Here is a 23,561-nt window from a genome sequence, read left to right on the forward strand (position 1 = left end):
AACCATCAATTGTTTATTCATTTGTATATTCACACAATTTCACATCTTTGTACTGTACACAATAAATACATTATAAACAAAGTAACAAATGAACAATTGTTCGCTTTAAGCACATTGCAAAATCAGGAAAGACAACGTTTCATACTCAGACGTATGAGAACAAATCACCATGTAATGAAAGTCCTGTCAGAGACTTCCACTCCCTGGGTGCGTGGATTTGGGGACCTGCTGGAACAGTCAACGACAACAGCTGATGCAGCACATCTACAACTATCACCCACAGAAACAAGCACATTACAGGACACCTGTAAAACTGTAGCCATGTACGCCTCTGCTTCTATCACCTGATACCCTCTTGTCACGGATACGTTTTCCTCCCAAGAGTAGTTTCTTCCTATTTCCATGTTAGGATCTTATTCCTTAATCAACCCAGACTTACTCTGCCAGTATTGTACAGAACTATAAATTAGACAAGATTTAAGTGTGCTTACAAGGCTTGATCAGGTATGAAGTTTTACTTACTGTGAAATACGGTGAGAAGAGAAGTGTAAGACCAAGAGTGTATGTGAGGTTGGTTTAAGGCCACGTTAAAAGTATTTCAGCTATATCATAGCATGTCAACTTGATGTAGGAGGCTCCAAGTGATTTGTGTGTTGTTTCATGTTGACCTCAGCAATATTCCAGCTATAAAATGGCGTTCTGTAAATAATCGCATCTGGACCAGACACTCCAGTGATCAACATCATGAGCATCGATCTAAGCAATTCGGATACAATGACACATATAAACCAAGTCAGCGATCCTGAACACCCGATCCCCTTAGTCGCCTCTTACGACAAGCATGGGTTGCTGAAGACCAATTCTAACCCGGATCATCACAGGTTGCCCCTAGTGATCCAAGTCCCAAATGTTTATCACTTTAGTGAAACTCACAAGCATGGTTATGGAGCTGATAGACCTACAAACATAATCTCGGAATCAAACCAATGATAACCACCTCCTGACACACCCATACCCCATCCTTCAAGAAGTGGTAAACAAACAAGCATGTTTTAATGAGGCATCCAGCAATATCCCAGCTATATGTGCCTGTGAATAATAAAATCAGACCACCCAATCCACTCGGAAGACTCATTTACCCTTAAGAGGTTGCTGGGGGCCAGTTCTAACTTAGAATCCCAATGGGACATCCGTCAGACTTTTCAATCAGGATTCATTACATATAGTTACAACATGAGGCCATTTAACCAACCAGAGTAAAGCTGATGACTATTTATAAGCTCTTATTCACTGCCACATAAACCAAACATCAATTGACATGATTAAAGCATTTCCCAAAGCTGCTCCCTGAATCTCCCTGTATATCAACAATGACGACACAATAATAAAACAACCAAACTTCTCTGCCAACACCCATAAACTGCGGTAGTTTTACAATACTCTAGGGGCAGCGGGGTATCCAAGTAGTTAAAGCATTCATTCATCATGCCAAAGACCCGGGTTCGATTCTCCACATGGATATAATGTGTGAAGCCCATTTCTGGTGTCCCCCGCCATGATATTGCTGAAATATTGCTAAAAGCGGCATAAAACCAAACTCACTCACTCGTAATACTTTAAATAGCATCTGTTTTTATCCATCACAAGATTTAACCTGACATGTCACTGAAGAATGCGAGTTAATATTTAGTGTCACATCGACAATATTTCAGCCATATTGTGACGAGCTGAAGAATGTAGTTTCATGTTTTGATAAAGAGAAGCCATCTTGTAGTACTAGTAGCACTCACCAGATGTCTGTACTCGGCATCTCTTCTATTTACACATTTTCCAATGACACAATACCTTACACCGAGGGAAGAATTCAAGGGAAGATCTTTGTTGTTTTGTTTGAGTCGTTTTGTGCCACACATAGTGATATGTTGTTGTCTTATGTTTGCAGTTTGATGCTATTCTCTGCCACACTCAGCACTATTCCAGCTATGTAACTGCAGCCTGTAAGTAATCCATGCTGATGAGCAGCAAGCAACACCCTCATGGGATGTCGACATGCAATAAACCAAGTCACCAAGCATGACTAGCGCATCCCAAATATGCCCTTGCAAGCCTTGACCGTGGAGGACCTAAACCAAAATCTCCACAGCAGACAAAGAAAGAAGTGAACAAAGCACTGTAGCCATGCTGACTTAGCATTTGAGATATCCTTTGGATGAACTGTTATAATGGTGGGTCATGTTCCACAAAGCAATCTGAGGCTGACCACTGTTGTATTGTCCAAATCTTTAACAGATTTATGAGCGTAGCGCAAAGATGACTTTATAGAATGGGGCCCTGAAGGAAGCTGTTGATAATTTGGCACTGCTAAGACATGCTAGCCTACATGGTAATGCATGGCACTAAGATGTCTCAGTAGAAGGGGGCTCTGTGCAAGGTCTTAGCGTTATGACAGTAAGTCTGTGAAATAATCTGTTGCTAACCTGGTGAACTGGGTCAACCTGACCCTACCCAACATATGGCAAACAGAAAGAATTCACAAAAAACACTCCCTAATTTGATGGTCAAACTTTGGATATTCAAAGTTTTTTCAGATCCCCTTTCAAGTAATGCAAAGTAATGAACCCCGGATTAGCTGAGGAAACAGGTCCAGGTGATGGTTATAGCAGACTAAGTAACGAGACCTGTGCATGCAACTCCACATTCACGTTTGACACATCCGCACAGTCAAGTTCCTCACAGACTTACAACACTGACACGTCCCTGCCCTGAGATGTGAGATGATATCATCATGTACATCACGTGACTGATCAAGTATCTGCACGACACGCAGCCCTGGAATCCTCACAGGCCGCCTCCACCTGCTTGGAACTGGAAACAGGCCTGTTAACAGCCAACTGGCTAACACACACTACACTGATGACAGAGTTAACATATACCCATGACAGGGCCCAGCTGTTAACTCTTCTGCCCTGAGAGAGTATTGTCATCTTCACATGTGTAATGAATGTATCCACCACTGGCAGACACTCAGCTGAAGTCGTAGAGGTTAGCTGACGAACTAGTGTTGCTTCCTCCATTATTGGCGGAAGATTTACCAGTTTTTCTCTTCTTATTTCCCCCTGACTTGGAAGAACTTTTCTGTGACCTTTTTCTGGACCCTGTACCTGTAATTATACAATTCACATGGTCAGTACCTAATGTGTCCATGAGTTTGGTCGTATGATACTGCTGACAATATGCGACAACATTGTAACACCAGTTTTAGGGAAATAAACTGACAATTTGGACATGAAAGCATCACTGCATTCTGTACAGACATGCATTGACTCAAATTGAAAGTGTGGAGGAGATATGCCACATGGGGAGATGTGACATGTGTGGAGATGTGCCATGTGTGGAAGAGATGTGCCATGTGTGCAGGAGATGTGACATGTGTGGAAGAGATGTGACATGTGTGCAGGAGATGTGACGTGTGGAAGAGATGTGACATGTGTGCAGAAGATGTGCCATGTGTGGAAGAGATGTGACATGTGTGCAGGAGATGTGACATGTGTGGAGCAGATGTGCCATGTGTGGAAGAGATGTGCCATGTGTGGAGGAGATGTGACATGTGTGGAAGAGATGTGCCATGTGTGCAGGAGATGTGACATGTGTGGAAGAGATGTGCCATGTGTGCAGGAGATGTGACATGTGTGGAGCAGATGTGCCATGTGTGGAAGAGATGTGCCATGTGTGCAGGAGATGTGACATGTGTGGAAGAGATGTGCCATGTGTGCAGGAGATGTGACATGTGTGGAAGAGATGTGACATGTGCCATGTGTGGAAGAGATGTGACGTGTGCCATGTGTGGAGCAGATGTGACGTGTGCCATGTGTGGAAGAGATGTGCCATGTGTGGAAGAAATGTGCCATGTGTGGAAGAGATGTGACATGTGTGGAAGAGATGTGACATGTGTGCAGGAGATGTGACATGTGTGCAGGAGATATGCCATGTGTGGAAGTGATGTTACGTGTGCCATGTGTGGAGCAGATGTGACGTGTGCAGGAGATGTGCCATGTGTGGAAGAGATGTGACGTGTGTGGAGGAGATGTGCCATGTGTGGAGATGTGAAATGTGTGGAGGAGATGTGCACGTGTGAAGGAGATGTGCCATGTGTGCAGGAGATGTGACATATGTGGAGGAGATGTGACGTAGGGAGATGTGCCATGTGTGGAGATGTGCCATGTGTGGAGGAGATGTGCCATGTGTGGAGGAGATGTGCCATGTGTGCAGGAGATGTGTCATTTGTGGAGGAGATGTGATGTTGGGAGGAGATGTGCCATGTGTGGGGATGTGCATGTGTGGAAGAGATGTGCCATGTGTGGAGGAGATGTTGAGATGTGACGTGTGTGGATATTTGCCATATGTGGAGGAGATGTGCCATGTGTGGAGGATATGTGCCATGTGTGGAGGAGATGTGTCATGTGTGGAGATGTGCCATGTGTGGAGATGTGCCATGTGTGGAGGAGATGTGCCATGTGTGGAGGAGATGTGCCATGTGTGGAGGAGATGTGCCATGTGTGGAGGAGATGTGCCATGTGTGGAGGAGATGTGGCATACGTGGAGGAGATGTGCCATGTGTGGAGCAGATGTGACGTGTGGAGATGTGCCATGTGTGGAGATGTGCCATATGTGGAGGAGATGTGGCATGTGGAGGAGATGTGGCATATGTGGAGGAGATGTGCCATGCGTGGAGGAGATGTGCATGTGTGGAGGAGATGTGCCATGAGTGGAGGAGATGTGCCATGTGTGGAGGAGATGTGCCATCTGTGGAGGAGATGTGCCATCTGTGGAGGAGATGTGTCATGTGTGGAGGAGATGTGCCATGTGTGGAGGAGATGTGCCATGTGTAGAGGAGATGTGCCATGTGTGGAGGAGATGTGCCATGTGTAGAGGAGATGTGTCATGTGTAGAGGAGATGTGCCATGTGTAGAGATGTGCCATGTGTAGAGGAGATGAATTAATCTTCAAGAATTATTTTTGTTTTATCAAGATGCTCTGACAGGTGTACTGTAATAAAACAGGTAAAAACTTGTTTCCCATGCTTTATTCATGTTACACTGTTATGAAGTCCCATGTATAATGGGAGGGTATCCTAACGGGTGGCTTTGTGTATAGGATGTCCAGCACCTGCCGTGGGAGAGCCTCCCCAGCCTTCGCAGCCACCCAGTCACCAGGATCCCGTCTCTCTACCACCTCCACACACAGCTGTCGGCAGGACACATGTCGGAGTCCCATGCCTGTGTCCGCGGAATTGATATTCAGAATGCCTTCTACATACTCAACCCTGACAATGACCTCATGTCAACACAGGAGTCCTTTGAAAACTTGTTTAAAGAGTAAGACATCTTTCATTTCAAAAGCAGAATTAAAACATGTCTTCACAAAACTTTGCAAGGAGGCTAAATTGGTATTATATTTTGCAAAACTTCCAAGATTTGTTCTCTCTGTTGGACCAAGTGGTATTTTAAACCAATTTGATGTTGAGGAAGCTTCTGAAACAGTCACTTAGTATTTCATCAAGACAACTGTTATTTGCCTTCCAGTTTTGAGATGTTCAAGTTCTAGTCACATTGATCTAAAATGTTTTTCTCAGATATTTGTGATACTGAATTGAAGATGTGTGTGTATTTTGTTATTTGATTTAAGGCCATCTGGATGGACAGGACTTATAGGAGAGAAGCCTACCCCCAGTCAGTTCAAGTCAGCATTGACTGATCACGACCTCTTCATGTAAGTCTCTGTGAAGTGGTTGTGATATATGGACTCTTGCTACTAGAACAAATGGATGGCATATACTTATGGAAATTTATGATAAGTGTTCAGACAAAAGTGAATAAAGCAGGTGAAACTTTCATACTTTTCATTACAATGGAGGAAAACAGAACACCCCCGAATACCAGTAATCTTATACAAATTTCAATAATGCATAATTTGCATGACTTTGAGGAGTGGACTTAACAGAACTTTCATTGACTTGATTGATCATCATTGTACCCTGACAATGTAGGTTTTCTGTACCAGACTTGATTATTGCCCATTATATGCCTCAAGTATTGGTAACTAATCAACAAACAAGCAAGTTAGAAGGGTAAATATCCCAGTTCTGTAACAACAGTCTGTGCAGAACACTCTTGAGCCTACAACCCTAACATGGCCAATATTATTTTCATTTCGTTTACATGCCATCAAATTGACTATTGTTATTGTGCTTACTTGACCAAACTAAATTTTCAGACTAGTGACCAAAGTTACAGATCAAACAGAATGTCTGTTAAACTTGGACTTCCTTCTTGGGGCTTAAGTTGCAGTGTGTAGCCACCTTTAGGACAGAATGCATGAGCTGGTTTGTGTTTCAGCTACTGTGGGCACGGCAGCGGCTGTAAGTACTACTCCGGCAGTGACCTGCAGCAGCTGCGATGTCGGGCGGTGGCGGTGTTGATGGGATGCAGCAGTGGATATCTTCAAACCCGTGGGATCCTGGAGGCCACCGGCATGATCAACAACTACTTCCTGGCAGGATGGTGAGCAGCTGCAGCAACATCATACACTGTACAAGGGAAATAACCCACACCTATTTGAGTGCATCATATATATGTTTTCAGAAATGAGTTCTTTTTAAAAGTGTTCCTTGACTTAATACACAATACGTTAACAAGATGTACATGAAATGTCTGATCTGAAACACATCTGATATACTTTCGTTCCTTTTCAGCCCTACCATCATAGCCAACTTGTGGGACGTGACAGACCGCGACATTGACAGGTTCCTGGGAGGCATGCTAACATCTTGGATGTCAGCAGAAGGGGAAGGCAGCCTACTGGAGGCTGTTCCTGCCGCAAGGGATCAGTGTCGATTGCCGTTCCTCATTGGAGCAGCCCCAGTTGTCTATGGCTTCCCTGTCAGCTTCAGAAGATGATCTGCTTCACACAGTCATTACTTGACAGGAAAACTGGACACCAGCAGCTAATAGGGACGGAAATTCATCTAGAAAGTACTAGTCTACATAGCTGCCCTTACTATCAGGCTATGGCTGATTAAATACCTAATTACTTTGACGTTACTGGTAGTAATCAGTAGTCTCTGCACTGTCTTCCTTATAGTCTCCACATTGCTATGGTAACAGGAGTGCCAGGAATTGAGTCCTAGGATGTTTGAGGTTTGTTATACTGGTATTGGAATCGAGGGACCAATTTTATCTTTGTTTTGGAACATAAAGGTTACAACAACAAATGACCCCTGACTTTCAGGCATAAGTTTTAATATTGCACTGTGTTCTTGCAGTTTGTGTTAGAGTAATATTTAAAAAACTGCAGTGCCTCATCAGGACTCATATCTTATGTAAAAAATGTATAAAATTGTACGTATTGTTGAATTTGGAAAGTAATGTAAAAGTTTAAGGTGGAATATATTTTGCACAGAAATTTCAAGCTTTGTGAATAAGATTTAATGAGATGTCTCAGGAGTACATGAGAATAGTAATTTATTCAGTGCTGTTTATGATTTACATACAGCGTGATTAGAGGTATGAATGCACAGCATAATGTTGTCAGGTGAAATGCCTTTTACATATTTTAGTTTGATAATCATTACTGTAGTTGGTTACCAGTATTAGACAGGAGCTGATGCAGATTCTTCCAGACCAGTGTGTATGAGCACTGCATAGTCAGACATCAGTAGCCTTTTATGTTGTACTATTTCTTGAATAAACTTTGAAAACATGCTAGTAAGCAGAACTCTGTTATGTGTAATCATTGGGTTGGACAGAGTCGTCAATAAATGATTTATCATTTCTTGAATTTGACCATTGAATTTATACCAAATTCTGCTCCTCTACAGCAAAGTTCTTCTGTCAAGATTGACCTCTTCAAAGCTATATGATCAGATATAAAATATTCCAGCATGAATTGGGAAATATACTATATCACCTTAGGATATTTTCAGACATTTGCAAATACTGGCCTCTGAGCTCTAAGGTGAATGTAAATTCCATTTTTTAACAGACTTTCGACAGTTGAAGCAGTATGATTGCTTTGTGCAAATGGGTCCAGGTCGAGATAATTTCCTTTTTAAGTTCAAGTACAGCTCACAAAGCTGATTTATAATTTCACAAACACAGGCAACCATCAATTGTTTATTCATTTGTATATTCACACAATTTCACATCTTTGTACTGTACACAATAAATACATTATAAACAAAGTAACAAATGAACAATTGTTCGCTTTAAGCACATTGCAAAATCAGGAAAGACAACGTTTCATACTCCAACGTATGAGAACAAATCACCATGTAATGAAAGTCCTGTCGGAGACTTCCACTCCCTGGATGCTTGGATTCGGGGACCTGCTGGAACAGTCACCTGAACCAGGTCGTCAACGACAACAGCTGATACAACTATCACCCACAGAAACAAGCACATTACAGGACACCTGTAAAACTGTAGCCATGTACGCCTCTGCTTTTATCACCTGATATCCTCTTGTCACGGATACATTTTCCTACCAATAGTAGTTTCTTCCTATTTCCATGTTAGGATCTTATTCCTTAATCAACCTAAACTTACTCTCCGAGTATTGTACAGAACTAAAAAATTAGACATGATTTAAGTGTGCTTACAAGGCTTACCTTGTCATGTCAGTATGTAGGCTTGATCAGGTATGACGTTTTACTTACTGTGAAATACGGTGAGAAGAGAAGTGTAAGACCGAAAGAGTATGTGAGGTTGGTTTAAGGCCACGTTAAAAAGTATTTCAGCTATATCATAGCATGTCAACTTGATGTAGGAGGCTCCAAGTGATTTGTGTGTTGTTTCATGTTGACCTCAGCAATATTCCAGCTATAAAATGGCGTTCTGTAAATAATCGCATCTGGACCAGACACTCCAGTGATCAACATCATGAGCATCGATCTAAGCAATTCGGATACAATGACACATATAAACCAAGTCAGCGATCCTGAACACCCGATCCCCCTAGTCGCCTCTTCGACAAGCATGGGTTGCTGAAGACCAATTCTAACCCGGATCATCACAGGTTGCCCCTAGTGATCCAAGTCCCAAATGTTTATCACTTTAGTGAAACTCACAAGCATGGTTATGGAGCTGATAGACCTACAAACATAATCTCGAATCAAACCAATGATAACCACCTCCTGACACACCCATACCCCATCCTTCAAGAAGTGGTAAACAAACAAGCATGTTTTAATGAGGCATCCAGCAATATCCCAGCTATATGTGCCTGTGAATAATAAAATCAGACCACCCAATCCACTCGAAGACTCATTTACCCTTAAGAGGTTGCTGGGGCCAGTTCTAACTTAGAATCCCAATGGGACATCCGTCAGACTTTTCAATCAGGATTCATTACATATAGTTACAACATGAGGCCATTTAACCAACCAGAGTAAAGCTGATGACTATTTATAAGCTCTTATTCACTGCCACATAAACCAAACATCAATTGACATGATTAAAGCATTTCCCAAAGCTGCTCCCTGAATCTCCCTGTATATCAACAATGACGACACAATAATAAAACAACCAAACTTCTCTGCCAACACCCATAAACTGCGGTAGTTTTACAATACTCTAGGGGCAGCGGGGTATCCAAGTAGTTAAAGCATTCATTCATCATGCCAAAGACCCGGGTTCGATTCTCCACATGGATATAATGTGTGAAGCCCATTTCTGGTGTCCCCCGCCATGATATTGCTGAAATATTGCTAAAAGCGGCATAAAACCAAACTCACTCACTCGTAATACTTTAAATAGCATCTGTTTTTATCCATCACAAGATTTAACCTGACATGTCACTGAAGAATGCGAGTTAATATTTAGTGTCACATCGACAATATTTCAGCCATATTGTGACGAGCTGAAGAATGTAGTTTCATGTTTTGATAAAGAGAAGCCATCTTGTAGTACTAGTAGCACTCACCAGATGTCTGTACTCGGCATCTCTTCTATTTACACATTTTCCAATGACACAATACCTTACACCGAGGGAAGAATTCAAGGGAAGATCTTTGTTGTTTTGTTTGAGTCGTTTTGTGCCACACATAGTGATATGTTGTTGTCTTATGTTTGCAGTTTGATGCTATTCTCTGCCACACTCAGCACTATTCCAGCTATGTAACTGCAGCCTGTAAGTAATCCATGCTGATGAGCAGCAAGCAACACCCTCATGGGATGTCGACATGCAATAAACCAAGTCACCAAGCATGACTAGCGCATCCCAAATATGCCCTTGCAAGCCTTGACCGTGGAGGACCTAAACCAAAATCTCCACAGCAGACAAAGAAAGAAGTGAACAAAGCACTGTAGCCATGCTGACTTAGCATTTGAGATATCCTTTGGATGAACTGTTATAATGGTGGGTCATGTTCCACAAAGCAATCTGAGGCTGACCACTGTTGTATTGTCCAAATCTTTAACAGATTTATGAGCGTGGCGCAAAGATGACTTTATAGAATGGGGCCCTGAAGGAAGCTGTTGATAATTTGGCACTGCTAAGACATGCTAGCCTACATGGTAATGCATGGCACTAAGATGTCTCAGTAGAAGGGGGCTCTGTGCAAGGTCTTAGCGTTATGACAGTAAGTCTGTGAAATAATCTGTTGCTAACCTGGTGAACTGGGTCAACCTGACCCTACCCAACATATGGCAAACAGAAAGAATTCACAAAAAACACTCCCTAATTTGATGGTCAAACTTTGGATATTCAAAGTTTTTCAGATCCCCTTTCAAGTAATGCAAAGTAATGAACCCCGGATTAGCTGAGGAAACAGGTCCAGGTGATGGTTATAGCAGACTAAGTAACGAGACCTGTGCATGCAACTCCACATTCACGTTTGACACATCCGCACAGTCAAGTTCCTCACAGACTTACAACACTGACACGTCCCTGCCCTGAGATGTGAGATGATATCATCATGTACATCACGTGACTGATCAAGTATCTGCACGACACGCAGCCCTGGAATCCTCACAGGCCGCCTCCACCTGCTTGGAACTGGAAACAGGCCTGTTAACAGCCAACTGGCTAACACACACTACACTGATGACAGAGTTAACATATACCCATGACAGGGCCCAGCTGTTAACTCTTCTGCCCTGAGAGAGTATTGTCATCTTCACATGTGTAATGAATGTATCCACCACTGGCAGACACTCAGCTGAAGTCGTAGAGGTTAGCTGATCTAACTAGTGTTGCTTCCTCCATTATTGGCGGAAGATTTACCAGTTTTCTCTTCTTATTTCCCCTGACTTGGAAGAACTTTTCTGTGACCTTTTCTGGACCCTGTACCTGTAATTATACAATTCACATGGTCAGTACCTAATGTGTCCATGAGTTTGGTCGTATGATACTGCTGACAATATGCGACAACATTGTAACACCAGTTTTAGGGAAATAAACTGACAATTTGGACATGAAAGCATCACTGCATTCTGTACAGACATGCATTGACTCAAATTGAAAGTGTGGAGGAGATATGCCACATGGGGAGATGTGACATGTGTGGAGATGTGCCATGTGTGGAAGAGATGTGCCATGTGTGCAGGAGATGTGACATGTGTGGAAGAGATGTGACATGTGTGCAGGAGATGTGACGTGTGGAAGAGATGTGACATGTGTGCAGAAGATGTGCCATGTGTGGAAGAGATGTGCCATGTGTGGAAGAGATGTGCCATGTGTGCAGGAGATGTGACATGTGTGGAAGAGATGTGCCATGTGTGCAGGAGATGTGACATGTGTGGAAGAGATGTGACATGTGCCATGTGTGGAAGAGATGTGACGTGTGCCATGTGTGGAGCAGATGTGACGTGTGCCATGTGTGGAAGAGATGTGCCATGTGTGGAAGAAATGTGCCATGTGTGGAAGAGATGTGACATGTGTGGAAGAGATGTGACATGTGTGCAGGAGATGTGACATGTGTGCAGGAGATATGCCATGTGTGGAAGTGATGTTACGTGTGCCATGTGTGGAGCAGATGTGACGTGTGCAGGAGATGTGCCATGTGTGGAAGAGATGTGACGTGTGTGGAGGAGATGTGCCATGTGTGGAGATGTGAAATGTGTGGAGGAGATGTGCACGTGTGAAGGAGATGTGCCATGTGTGCAGGAGATGTGACATATGTGGAGGAGATGTGGCGTGTGGGGAGATGTGCCATGTGTGGAGATGTGCCATGTGTGTAGGAGATGTGCCATGTGTGGAGGAGATGTGCCATGTGTGCAGGAGATGTGTCATTTGTGGAGGAGATGTGATGTTGGGAGGAGATGTGCCATGTGTGGGGATGTGCATGTGTGGAAGAGATGTGCCATGTGTGGAGGAGATGTTGAGATGTGACGTGTGTGGATATTTGCCATATGTGGAGGAGATGTGCCATGTGTGGAGGATATGTGCCATGTGTGGAGGAGATGTGTCATGTGTGGAGATGTGCCATGTGTGGAGATGTGCCATGTGTGGAGGAGATGTGCCATGTGTGGAGGAGATGTGCCATATGTGGAGGAGATGTGCCATGTGTGGAGGAGATGTGCCATGTGTGGAGGAGATGTGGCATACGTGGAGGAGATGTGCCATGTGTGGAGCAGATGTGACGTGTGGAGATGTGCCATGTGTGGAGATGTGCCATATGTGGAGGAGATGTGGCATGTGGAGGAGATGTGGCATATGTGGAGGAGATGTGCCATGCGTGGAGGAGATGTGCATGTGTGGAGGAGATGTGCCATGAGTGGAGGAGATGTGCCATGAGTGGAGGAGATGTGCCATGTGTGGAGGAGATGTGCCATCTGTGGAGGAGATGTGCCATCTGTGGAGGAGATGTGTCATGTGTGGAGGAGATGTGCCATGTGTGGAGGAGATGTGCCATGTGTAGAGGAGATGTGCCATGTGTGGAGGAGATGTGCCATGTGTAGAGGAGATGTGCCATGTGTAGAGGAGATGTGCCATGTGTAGAGATGTGCCATGTGTAGAGGAGATGTGCCATGTGTAGAGGAGATGTGCCATGTGTGGAGGAGATGTGCCATGTGTGGAGATGTGTCATGTGTAGAGGAGATGTGTCATGTGTAGAGGAGATGTGTCATGTGTAGAGGAGATGTGCCATGTGTAGAGGAGATGTGTCATGTGTAGAGGAGATGTGTCATGTGAGAGGAGAGATGTGTCATGTGTAGAGGAGATGTGCCATGTGTAGAGGAGATGTGTCATGTGTGGAGGAGATGTGTCATGTGTGGAGGAGATGTGCCATGTGTGGAGGAGATGTGCCATGTGTAGAGGAGATGTGCCATGTGTAGAGGAGATGTGTCATGTGTAGAGGAGATGTGCCATGTGTAGAGGAGATGTGTCATGTGTGGAGGAGATGTGCCATGTGTAGAGGAGATGTGCCATGTGTAGAGGAGATGTGCCATGTGTAGAGGAGATGTGCCATGTGTGGAGGAGATGTGTCATGTGTGGAGATGTGTCATGTGTGGAGGAGATGTGTCATGTGTAGAGGAGATGTGCCATGTGTAGAGGAGATGTGTCATGTGTGGAGGAGATGTGCCGTGTGTGGAAGAGATGTGCCGTGTGTGGAGGAGATGTGCCATGTGCGGAGGAGATGTGTCATGTGTTGAGGAGATGTCAGAGTGTCCATGGTCCACCTACTGTTGTTTGTGGAGGTAGAGTCAGCAGGAGAGGAGTTAGAGGAGGCCTCCCACTGAAGGGTTTCCCTCAGCACCTGGTTCTCTGCGTCATCAATGCTATCAATGTCGACATGTACGTCCTCGCCTTCAAGAGATGACCTGAAAACAAACCTTCAATGTAGCAACTCTGACAGCATGGACAGTTCCAAAATGTCCATTGTACCACAACATCAGAGCAAAGATTAGCCAAAAGAAAAAATAATGTCAACAGTAAAGTGTACATTTGTGCCATTAAAGTTAGCAATCTTACATCTTCCCTCAAAGGGGATAACTCACTTAATAGACTCCACAAGACATAAACACATTTTACATGAACATGATGAGACTTTTGCCATAATTTCTGATTTACCATCCTCTGATTAAAAGTTTTGGAAAACGGCACATACCCTTGTCGCAGTAGCAACTGGCGGACTTTACTCCTCTGGTCGTCTGTATGTTGAGGACATCGACTGGACCTGATGGGTAACCAGAGATATGTATTGAGTTACCATAATGAAATCGAACCCTGGTCTTCAGCCTGACGAGCGGACACTTTAACCATTAGGCTACCCCACTGCCCCTGGAAATCAGCAGGTAACACTCTTACTAATAAGTAAATACTACGCACTATCCCTTACGACTGCTGTGAAGAATGCATTGTTTTAGCTCCATGGTAAATGGATAAACACAAACCTTGTACACATCTTCTTAGTGTGTTCTGAGATTACCCCGCACGTCTACAAGGAAACAATGTCTAATATTAGTCACCAGTATACATTTGACAAGCACATCCAACTTCTAAGTTCTTGAATTAATGCTATCTTTAAAGCACACAGAAAGTGAATGAGTATGGTTTTATGCCGCTTTTAGCAATATTAAGGCAGGGAACACCAGAAACGGGCTTCACACATTGTACCCATGAGGGGAATCAAACCTGGGTCTTTGGTGTGACGATCGAACGCTTTAACCACTAGGCTACCCAACCGCCCCCTGAAAGCACATAACCAACCAGTATAAGGCAACTTGCTGCTCCAGTGAGAGAGAATTGGTCTTTTGCTACATGTAGAAATACTATCCACTGGTTTCAAAACTATATAATGAACTTGTGCATATGCTTCTTTCATCACTGATAATTTTGCTTCAGTCAAAATATACAAAAATCTTGTGAAATAACTTGGGTTTTTAAAACATAAGACTATAAAGATCTATTAATTTTACAACAAAGCTTATTAGAATGTGCTTGACATTTATGCTGTCCATAATGTTGTTATTGTTTCCTAATGTCGCACTCAGCAATATTCCAGCTACATGACAGCAGTCTGAAAATATATAAATGTGGACCAGACTATCTAGTGATTGATATTGTGGACAATGATCCACGCCCATATGTACAATGACACACCATCAAGCACACAGCCTGACCAACAGATTAACCCAGTCACCTTGTGACCAGAATAGGCCATAAGGGACCAGTTTGAACCTGAAAGGGACCAGCTAGAACCTGAAAGGGACCAGTTTGAACCTGAAAGGGACCAGTTTGAACCTGATCAGTACCAGTTTGAACCTGAATCACCACAAGGTAGATGCACACTGGATAAGTACAGAGAAGTAAACGTCTAGGAACAACTTACAAGTAAAAGAAGTGACTTTCTTTCTTCTGCAGAAAAAATGAACACATTATTAGTTAACATTTATATGAGTAACATTCACAAAACATACTATCACAACATTTACAGTTAAAATCACTTTACAAATGAACAGAAAACTATTCTGCATGCTTTATGTGGCATTATTCGGTTGTTTTAAAGAACTCTTACCTATTGTCATACTTTCATAGTTGAGTGAGTTGGATTCAGGAGTTCCAATGCTTTCTGTATTGGAGTCTCCTGACAAAACAATCTCAATGTCAGTACAGCCATGTAAGCAAGGGTACAGTTTTAGGAAAGGGTGTGTGCATCTTGTGATTGGTCAGTTCAGTAATAAGGCCATTTTGTTAAAAATATATCACATGACTTAGTCACAATTTTGTCATACCTTCACTTCAGTGTCCTCTCATCTATAAACACGATAAACATTCCAAAATATAACATACACTGACCGAAATGAAAAGAAAACACGTGAAAGTATGTGTTCCACTATTCTTTTCCATGATTCTTAGCAGGCTTTGTATTGCACTGTGAATTAAAATCTGGAATTAAATAAAGCAACATTAGTTCTTTCATGTGTTCCCTTATTTATTTCCATCAGTATATATAGTATGATTTAAAGGATTGCAGCACACTGTAGACACCCCACCCCACCCCATAGAGCTGAACTATCATCATGTCCAGACAAAACATACCTCCGTTCTTCACCTTGCCAACCTGGGATTTATTCCTGCGAGGAGAGTTGACACTTTTTTCCTTTTTACTTGGTTTCTTTGCTGAAAAACATACAATATACATTGACTGACTGACTGAGTTTGGTTTAACGCCGCTTTTAGCAATATTCCAGCAACATCACGGCGGGGGACACCAGAAATGGGCTTCACACATTGTGCCCATGTGGGGATTCGAACACGGGTCTTCGGCGTGACAAGCCAACACTTTAACCATTAGGCTACCCCATCGCCCCCAATATACATTGAAGATTGTCAAAGTTTATATAAGTATATGACTTAGTACTTAATAGATCAGAGTCCAACATACACAGAACAGTACTGTTACTAGTGTGCCAATGACAATGTCAACGGTGAGTAAACATGGAAGCTCTCCTTACATTTCTTGGCTGATTCTATGTACGTCCAATCATTGTCATTGTCGTCATCACCACTGTCATCACCGCTGTCTCGCTTGGTACTGTTGTTGGCAATGCTGAAAGAAAGAAATTATTCAATGAGTTAAAACAATCTGTATGATATAGATTCTTTCATCCATCTGTTTCTCTTTCTCTCACAGATCATCAGATAGTATTGATTAATTATGTCACAATAGTAATGGTGCATGCATCAGTCTGTTCATCAGCTGATCTCACTCACATCAAAGTAAAAATGCACTAAAAACCTTAAGTAAATGACAATCTCATATTCTTAATGAGAAAATTAATTAGTGTTAGGAATTGGTTAAAATCTCAAATTGATGATTAGTTCATTACAACTGATCAATCATCGAAAATAATTGGTTAGGGCCATTTATCAAATTTTCATAGTTATGTTTGTTAATGCACAAAACATAAAAAACAAAACATGTAGTTCTTTGGGTTTTGGCACAAAATGCATTTGCAAATTAACATCTTTAAAGGATGACTAGTATGTTAGGAACATATATTAGCTGGAGTCTTTAAGATAAATTCAGTCATGACTTGAAACGAGCTTGTAGTGCTTATGAAAAATAACAGACAAAACCAACCTTGTGACCAAATATTGTTAATGCAAACAAGTGTTCCAAAATTGTTTGTGTTCGATGATGAGAAAACATGATCGATTGCTTAGTCGTTTAGTCATTGCGACCAATCTTCAATTATTTCAATTAATCGCACCACCACCATAAATTAATCCCTTCCCTGGGCCATTTTTTAAATTACATTTCACAATCTACTTTCTGCTCATGGCCTCTCCTCACCGTCGACTGGCGATACGGGAGCTGTTACGACCCATCCCCATACACTTCTCCAGATGGGGCGCGAAGCGAGATGCTGCCAGATGGCGCTGGCAGTTAGGACACACACATTCAAACTGCTTCTTTGTCGGCACCTGGCCAAACACGTCCACTCCTGGCCGATCAACTACTTCTGAAAGAAAAAGCGAAAAAACTAATATCAATATTACCGATGATGAAAGAATTCAGTATAAAAATCTATACTACACGGTTTGTATACAGTTGGGTCTATGGCTCTTCATACAATACACATTTGATTTTGAAATGATAAGTTATAACTCTTAAGAAGCATTAAAGTAATGGTTCCAATACCAATAGAAAAAGTCTTTTCACCCAACACTTTTATTCAAAACATATAGCAGAATTTGCATTGAAAAGCAAATATTACATACCATGATCTTTATGTGCCCTGAAAAAATAAATGTAAGAATATGAAATGGTAGAGTTTGTCATACACATTTGATAAAAGTTTGTGTGACATGATATAATAAACAAGGCTTTCTTCCAAACTTTAAAATTTGCTAAAAAGTAGAGTCTTAAGAAATTACATTCAAAGAGACAAAAGCAAAGAAGTCTGTGTATATACTTGCAATACTATATGAGCTTATTCAAAAGTATAGTACTTTCTTCCACTATATTGAAAATTACTGTGAAAGCATATCTCTGATTATCAAAGTAAACTGTCATTGCTAGAATAATTGACCACAGTGGATATGTGTTTCTCACAAAGATAGCTATTAATGAAGTGCAATGTTCAAGTATCTTTCTTCTAAAGATGGCAGTTCAAGCTCTAGAGTTTCCAGCCTCACAAAATGTGTTGTTTTAAGATTCAGTGTGATGTACAGTGTACGCACTGGGGATCCGTGTCAGATAGAAATATGGTGCCCCTCTTCGTTGCCCGATGCACCTCAAAACAGAGACCAAGAGTCACCTCGTCTATCAGATCCAGCATCACATCATTCATGGCTGCCTAAAGTACAAGAAAAACAAATGTTATATTTACCTGAAAATATACAATGAAAGGACTCCCTGAAGCTACCTGTTCCGGGACATTTCCACCAGCTTGCTAGCCCAAGATTACCAAACTGTGCTGAAGACAAGTACCAATCCAAAGATGATAGCCCTCCCTGACGGTTCTAACTCAATTCCATTTCTGAATGCTTTAAGTTTGCTCCAAATTTAAACTGAATAGAAGTGACAGACACAGATTATAATAAAGATATTTCACTTGTTCATGAAGGACTAGCTACAAACACTACAGATGAGTGACATAATTTAATAACTGGCTAGTATGATACATGATATTTCTTTCAACCCAAAAATAAGAATGTCTGGTTATTGCTTTTAGTGTTTTAGTTACAGACACGAGTCCTCTGGACAGTCTTACAAATCATTGAGTCCAGACCAGACAATCCAGTGATTGATAATATGTGCACCGATACACACCGTTGGGGTATAGTGATGAAAACAATCAGGTAAAGCCAACAAATCTGACCACCGGATTGATCTCACTCCAAACTGCACTGGTTGCCGAGGACCTATTGTGACCTTGTTAGGGCCACACACTTTAAGGGCCTAATGGGAAATGATTTTGTATAATGAATTAGAAGGAAGTATTGAGGATGGTCTTACGACTGTAGCAATGTTCTTGAACTACATGGGAACATTGATTACGCACTTTGTATAGCATACGTGCAGAATATTGAACGGCGCCTTTCGCAAAATAAACGTTAACCACTAGTCTATCCCACTACACCTGGTTGGAAGGAAATGAAAATCAGGTCGTTATTTCTTATGTTTCGTATTACAATCTGTCAGCCTCACTATCCTGATCTACAAGGGGAGCACCAGGATGCGAAGGAGCTTATAGCAGTTTGAACTGGTCGCCGGTCTACGACTGGTCTGTACAGTTCCCCAGGTAATGATAATGAGATACGCTACTTGTGATAGAGGGTGGCTAGTAATATTTCTTTCAAATTAAAAACTACAAAGTCCGGGAGTCCGATTATTGCTCATAATATTTTAGTCACAGCACTTGCGACGAATCTTGTTTGACAACAAACAGACAAACAATGCCGGTTGAGATTGACAGCGGCTGCAACACGCCTCGGAGCGTCTCATGCGAAGCCTTCTGACGTAATGAGAAGTTTTCCGACTATATTCCGACCTGTAACATTTCGTCTTCGTCTAGAAAGGGCAAATCGGCTTCGACCATCGCCTGACTTCGCAAAATCACCAAGCATCAGTGAGCGTGCGAGACTGATAAGCGGAAGTTGTCAAAAAGTGAAATGCGCGAATCGACGAATCAACTGCATTCTTCGAATAAAATTAGAGTAGCTTCCCCTTGGCTTTAAATGGCGGGAAAATGAGTGTTTGCGATTTAATTATGGAAACATCTTAAACATGAATTAAAGCCAATATGAAAACATTCAGTGTCATTTATAAAGAGAAGGGGCGTAACTGCCATTATAGGCAAAAGTACGGTTTCCTGCACATAGATGTAATTTTGTAAAAACAAAGATTTCGAAAGTAAATTTTGTGGTTGGGATCGATGGTGCGTAGCCCCAGGTACCCCTAAAAATATTCGGGAGCTGGGAGCCCTCGTCGCATGTTTCGCATTATTCAATGCAGCATATCACTTAAATACATGATTCCTTTATTCGGCTAATAACAAAAATCTGTAACAATACTTGTATTCGCAATTAATGTGCTAAAAGCTATACTAATAGGTACTTATATGCACAGAGTTGTTCTGTTTTTCGGTTATTCAACTTCTTCGTGAGTATATGTGCGCAAGTAATTCAAAGAGAGTTATGCTTGTTTTCAAATGCAGTTTGCGTATTTTAAGAAAACCTCCAGCTTATTGGAGGTCTGGACACTTATCAATGCATTCACAGGTTTCTCTCCTTTCACTGGTTCCACTGCCGTATGGATACTTGAGGAAAGTAATGCCAAATAAGAGATCATACAAGTACATCGCACATACAATACACATGGATGTGCAGACGCACGCATGCTCACACATCTGTTGTAGTAAAGCATTATGGTATCCTTTCCACATTCCATAAGATAAAACAGTTATTCAATCATAAATATACCCAGGTAGCATGGTAGCATTGGCCCAATGCTGGTATTAGTGCCGCGAGTTACGCTTGTGCCGACAACGGGCTTACAGCATTGGCACAGCAGTGGGCCACAGCGGGCGAGCCACTGTCTCTCAGCGGCCGAGCCACTGTCTCTCAGCGGCCAGCTGGTACCAGTAGATTCCCAGCAGAGTAACAGCATTGACCCATGTGTTCTAAATTTTCATCTGCCCGAAGCTACTTTTAGTCGTGAAACTTGAAGATTAACTTACAAATATATCTCAAAAGCCCTTGTCCAGTTTCATACAATCAGTGCACATTTATTTAGGCTAATGGTCCAATTATAATTTATAAGAAACTACAAACAATGGAAACTTTTGAAACATACATTTGCTGCAGACTATCAACTGAGGAATTTCTTCTTTGAGCGGTATCTTACACCATTGTTCACTCTTGCTCTTGTCCGAGGATTTACAGATTTCAAGTCCCTTTTCCACGTGATATACTAGGATCTTTTAAAGAAAGGTATAGTCCACCATATAGTCACTGTTTTAAAATATATGTAAACATGTTACTAAAAGATAAATGGGTTATTTGGAAATGGTTGTAATTTGATACGTAAGCACCATTGAGTTAAACGTGGCCATCCTCTCCATTTACTGCAACATTTCGTTTCAGTATTATACTTGTCACTGTTTTCTGTAATCAGAAATACATGTACATGTATATACTTTTCAGTACCACATTAGGTAACAATTGCATATCTGACTGATTGGGATTGTTAAATTCTCAAATTATATTTTGAAAAGAAAGTATTTGAAATATACAAAATTGATAGAGTGAAATTTTTTTTTAAGATTACATATTAATCAAAATTGAAAAGAACCCCAGAGGTAAGGCAATCTAGAATTGTCAGAATTTCTAGACTTAAGAAGGCTCCTTTAAATTCTTGCTCCAGGGTCTGGACGACAGACTAACTAGAATATTATTTGTTTTTTTAGATAGAATTGTACGTTGTATTTACCGGTATATTGACTTTATCAAAATGAATGACTCGTATTGGACATCTCGTCGTAAAATTAGAAAAAGGGTTTCAAATCATTTAGAAGCTTTGGCATCAGCCAGCAAATATGATTTATTTGAACACCAATATAATGCTGAGGAAACACTAACATCAACGTCTGTATCACAAGCAAGTCAATTTTTAGCATCTACAACCACATTTTCTGTAGTCTGTCATACAGACCCTGAAGCAAATATATCCATGAAAGGCCACGCAAGTCTAGAAAATGTGGCAAGTCTAGATTTAAAGTCTCAGGGCTCCTTTTCATTATTATTATTATTTTTTTACTATGAACTTTTTTCAGTAAAATATGTTCATTTCAGAGACTAGTTGTTAGTCTACATTTTCTGATGAAGGCTCATGTAGTGATGAAGATGTCGTGAATGATGAAGATGAATATGACACAATTTATGAATTTGAGCAAAATGCAAGTCATGATTATCAAAAAACTAGCCATGCAACAAGTAGTTCTGAAAATGACAGCTCTGATAATGAATATCGAGACAAAGATGAAATAATGATGTCAAAACTTAGCGAATGGGCAGTCAAATACCAGGTTGCTCATAGAACAATTTCGTCACTATTAGAAATTCTACGTAATGACTACCCTTCTCTCCCTAAGGATCCACGTACATTGCTTCTTACTCCTCAGAGTTACGCTGTGAAAAACATTACAGGGGGGCAGTACTTTCATTTTGGAATTTCAAGTTCTTTATCATATCAGCTTTCTGATAGAATGGAATTCAATATTCCTGGTAAGCAAGTGAAATTTCAAGTGAATATTGATGGTTTACCTGTTTTTAAAAGCACCTCAATGCAGTTCTGGCCAATACTTGGGAGAGTCATCCACCCCTTTCTTGGTCAACCATTTATCATAGGCCTCTTCTATGGTGCTTCCAAACCACCAAAACTTGGTGAATATTTAAACGAATTTGTATAAGAAATGAAGGGTCTTGAGCGTGATGGGCTAGACCACAATGGCCTCAAAATTGAAGTTTCCATTTCATGTTTTATATGCGATACACCAGTCAGGGCGTTTGTTAAAGGAGTGAAAGGCCACAACGGTTACTCTGGTTGTGATAAGTGTCTTCAAAACGGTAAATGGTTGAACAAGATGACATTCCCAGAAACAAAAGCACCTCTAAGAACTGATCTTCAATTTGATGAAATGGCTGATGAAGAGCATCATTTATTCAGATCACCACTGAGTCAATTATCAATAGGTATGGTTACCCAGTTTCCACTTGATTATATGCATTTGGTCTGCCTAGATGTCATGAAAAAAACTGTTGTTTTTATGGATGAAGGGTCCCGTTTCTGTAGGATGTAGAATTGGAGCAACTCAATAAACAAACTGTCAGATAAGCTAACTCTGTATTCAAAATATATCCCAAGGGAGTTCTGTAGAAAAGGGAGATCTCTCAGGGAAATAGACAGATGGAAAGCAACAGAATATAGATTATTCTTATTATATACTGGACCGGTTGCCCTAAATGATATTTTGTGCAATGCCGTGTACTTAAATTTTCTGCTTCTTTTTGTCGGTATTACCTGTTTAGCAACCCCGCTACTAGTTCCAAATTATTGCGATTATGCCAAAGACAATTTGTATCTTTTTGTTGAACATTTTTCGCGTCTTTATGGCAATGATATGGTTGTTTATAACCTGCATGGTTTAATACATCTATCACAGGATGTAAAAAGGCTTGGTCCCTTGGACAATTTTTCATCTTTTCCATTTGAAAGCTTCTTAGGCAAATTAAAAAGCTACTTCGAACACCAAAGTGCCCCCTTCAGCAGATAATAAGACGTTTAGGTGAAAGTCAGGTACCTCTTCACAAAGGTAAACATGTTTCTGAGAATCAAGGTGTAAAGTTTGAACATTCAGATGGACCTATTTTATCTAATTTAGGATACGTGACACAATATAAAGAAATTCACATGGACCGATTCTTTTTGTCAAAATCAATTTGAAATAGCTGTGTTAGTATTAACAATGAAGTTGTGATAATAAAAAATATTGTACAGAATGCAAACAAAGATATTTTAATCATATATGCTAAGTTCCTATCCAAAAAAGATT

At 41.3% G+C, this 23,561-nt stretch overlaps 3 protein-coding genes across 5 annotated transcripts in view; 1 reads left to right on the forward strand and 2 right to left on the reverse strand.

The window, feature by feature from the left end:
• The window catches only part of LOC124283333 (separin-like), a 51,539-nt gene extending 43,513 nt beyond the window's left edge, over nucleotides 1-8,026 (forward strand). The window contains exons 11-15 of one of the 2 annotated variants that reach the window (XR_006900326.1): nucleotides 5,155-5,375; nucleotides 5,686-5,769; nucleotides 6,396-6,560; nucleotides 6,752-7,113; nucleotides 8,014-8,026. Coding sequence is in view for 1 of the 2 variants with exons in the window: in XM_046719368.1 (XP_046575324.1) it covers nucleotides 5,155-5,375; nucleotides 5,686-5,769; nucleotides 6,396-6,560; nucleotides 6,752-6,956 (675 nt within the window). In the remaining variant the exon portion in view is untranslated. Of the gene's footprint in view, nucleotides 1-5,154; nucleotides 5,376-5,685; nucleotides 5,770-6,395; nucleotides 6,561-6,751; nucleotides 7,462-8,013 lie in introns of those variants that run through there. The other variant, XM_046719368.1, reaches the window with a different exon arrangement.
• LOC124283339 (ataxin-7-like protein 3) lies at nucleotides 1-19,635 on the reverse strand. Of its 2 annotated transcripts, none has more exons than XM_046719375.1 (12): nucleotides 19,500-19,635; nucleotides 18,187-18,302; nucleotides 17,725-17,741; nucleotides 17,297-17,465; nucleotides 16,455-16,549; nucleotides 16,039-16,119; nucleotides 15,515-15,583; nucleotides 15,329-15,354; nucleotides 14,391-14,434; nucleotides 14,105-14,173; nucleotides 13,681-13,817; nucleotides 1-3,161 (listed from the first exon to the last, which is right to left on the reverse strand). In XM_046719375.1, exons 1-12 carry the CDS (start codon nucleotides 19,545-19,547, stop codon nucleotides 3,025-3,027), a joined length of 1,008 nt encoding a protein of 335 aa, XP_046575331.1. In that variant the 5' UTR covers nucleotides 19,548-19,635; the 3' UTR covers nucleotides 1-3,024. The 2 variants fall into 2 exon arrangements, with proteins under 2 accessions (XP_046575331.1, XP_046575332.1); XM_046719376.1 differs by lacking the exon at nucleotides 1-3,161 and adding an exon at nucleotides 11,245-11,346 and having other exon boundaries at nucleotides 19,500-19,628.
• The window catches only part of LOC124283335 (arylsulfatase B-like), a 24,507-nt gene continuing 16,347 nt past the window's right edge, over nucleotides 15,402-23,561 (reverse strand). Inside the window, exon 11 of the transcript XR_006900327.1 lies at nucleotides 15,402-15,415. The gene's annotated coding sequence lies outside the window, so the exon portion shown is untranslated. The remainder of the gene's footprint in view (nucleotides 15,416-23,561) is intronic.

This window comes from Haliotis rubra, unplaced genomic scaffold, assembly GCF_003918875.1.
Source record: "Haliotis rubra isolate DU_JTF1 unplaced genomic scaffold, ASM391887v1 Scf313, whole genome shotgun sequence".
Classification (NCBI taxonomy): domain Eukaryota; kingdom Metazoa; phylum Mollusca; class Gastropoda; order Lepetellida; family Haliotidae; genus Haliotis; species Haliotis rubra.

Coding starts and splice junctions, on each gene's coding strand:
- LOC124283339 (XM_046719375.1), bottom strand. CDS start 19,547: ATGGTCGAAGCCGATTTGCCCTTTCTAGACGAAGACGAAATGTTACAG. Junction 18,303..19,499: donor ACGAAGACGAAATGTTACAG/GTCGGAATATAG, acceptor CTTGTACTTTAG/GCAGCCATGAATGATGTGAT. Junction 14,435..15,328: donor GAAAGTCACTTCTTTTACTT/GTAAGTTGTTCC, acceptor GTTTCCTTGTAG/ACGTGCGGGGTAATCTCAGA.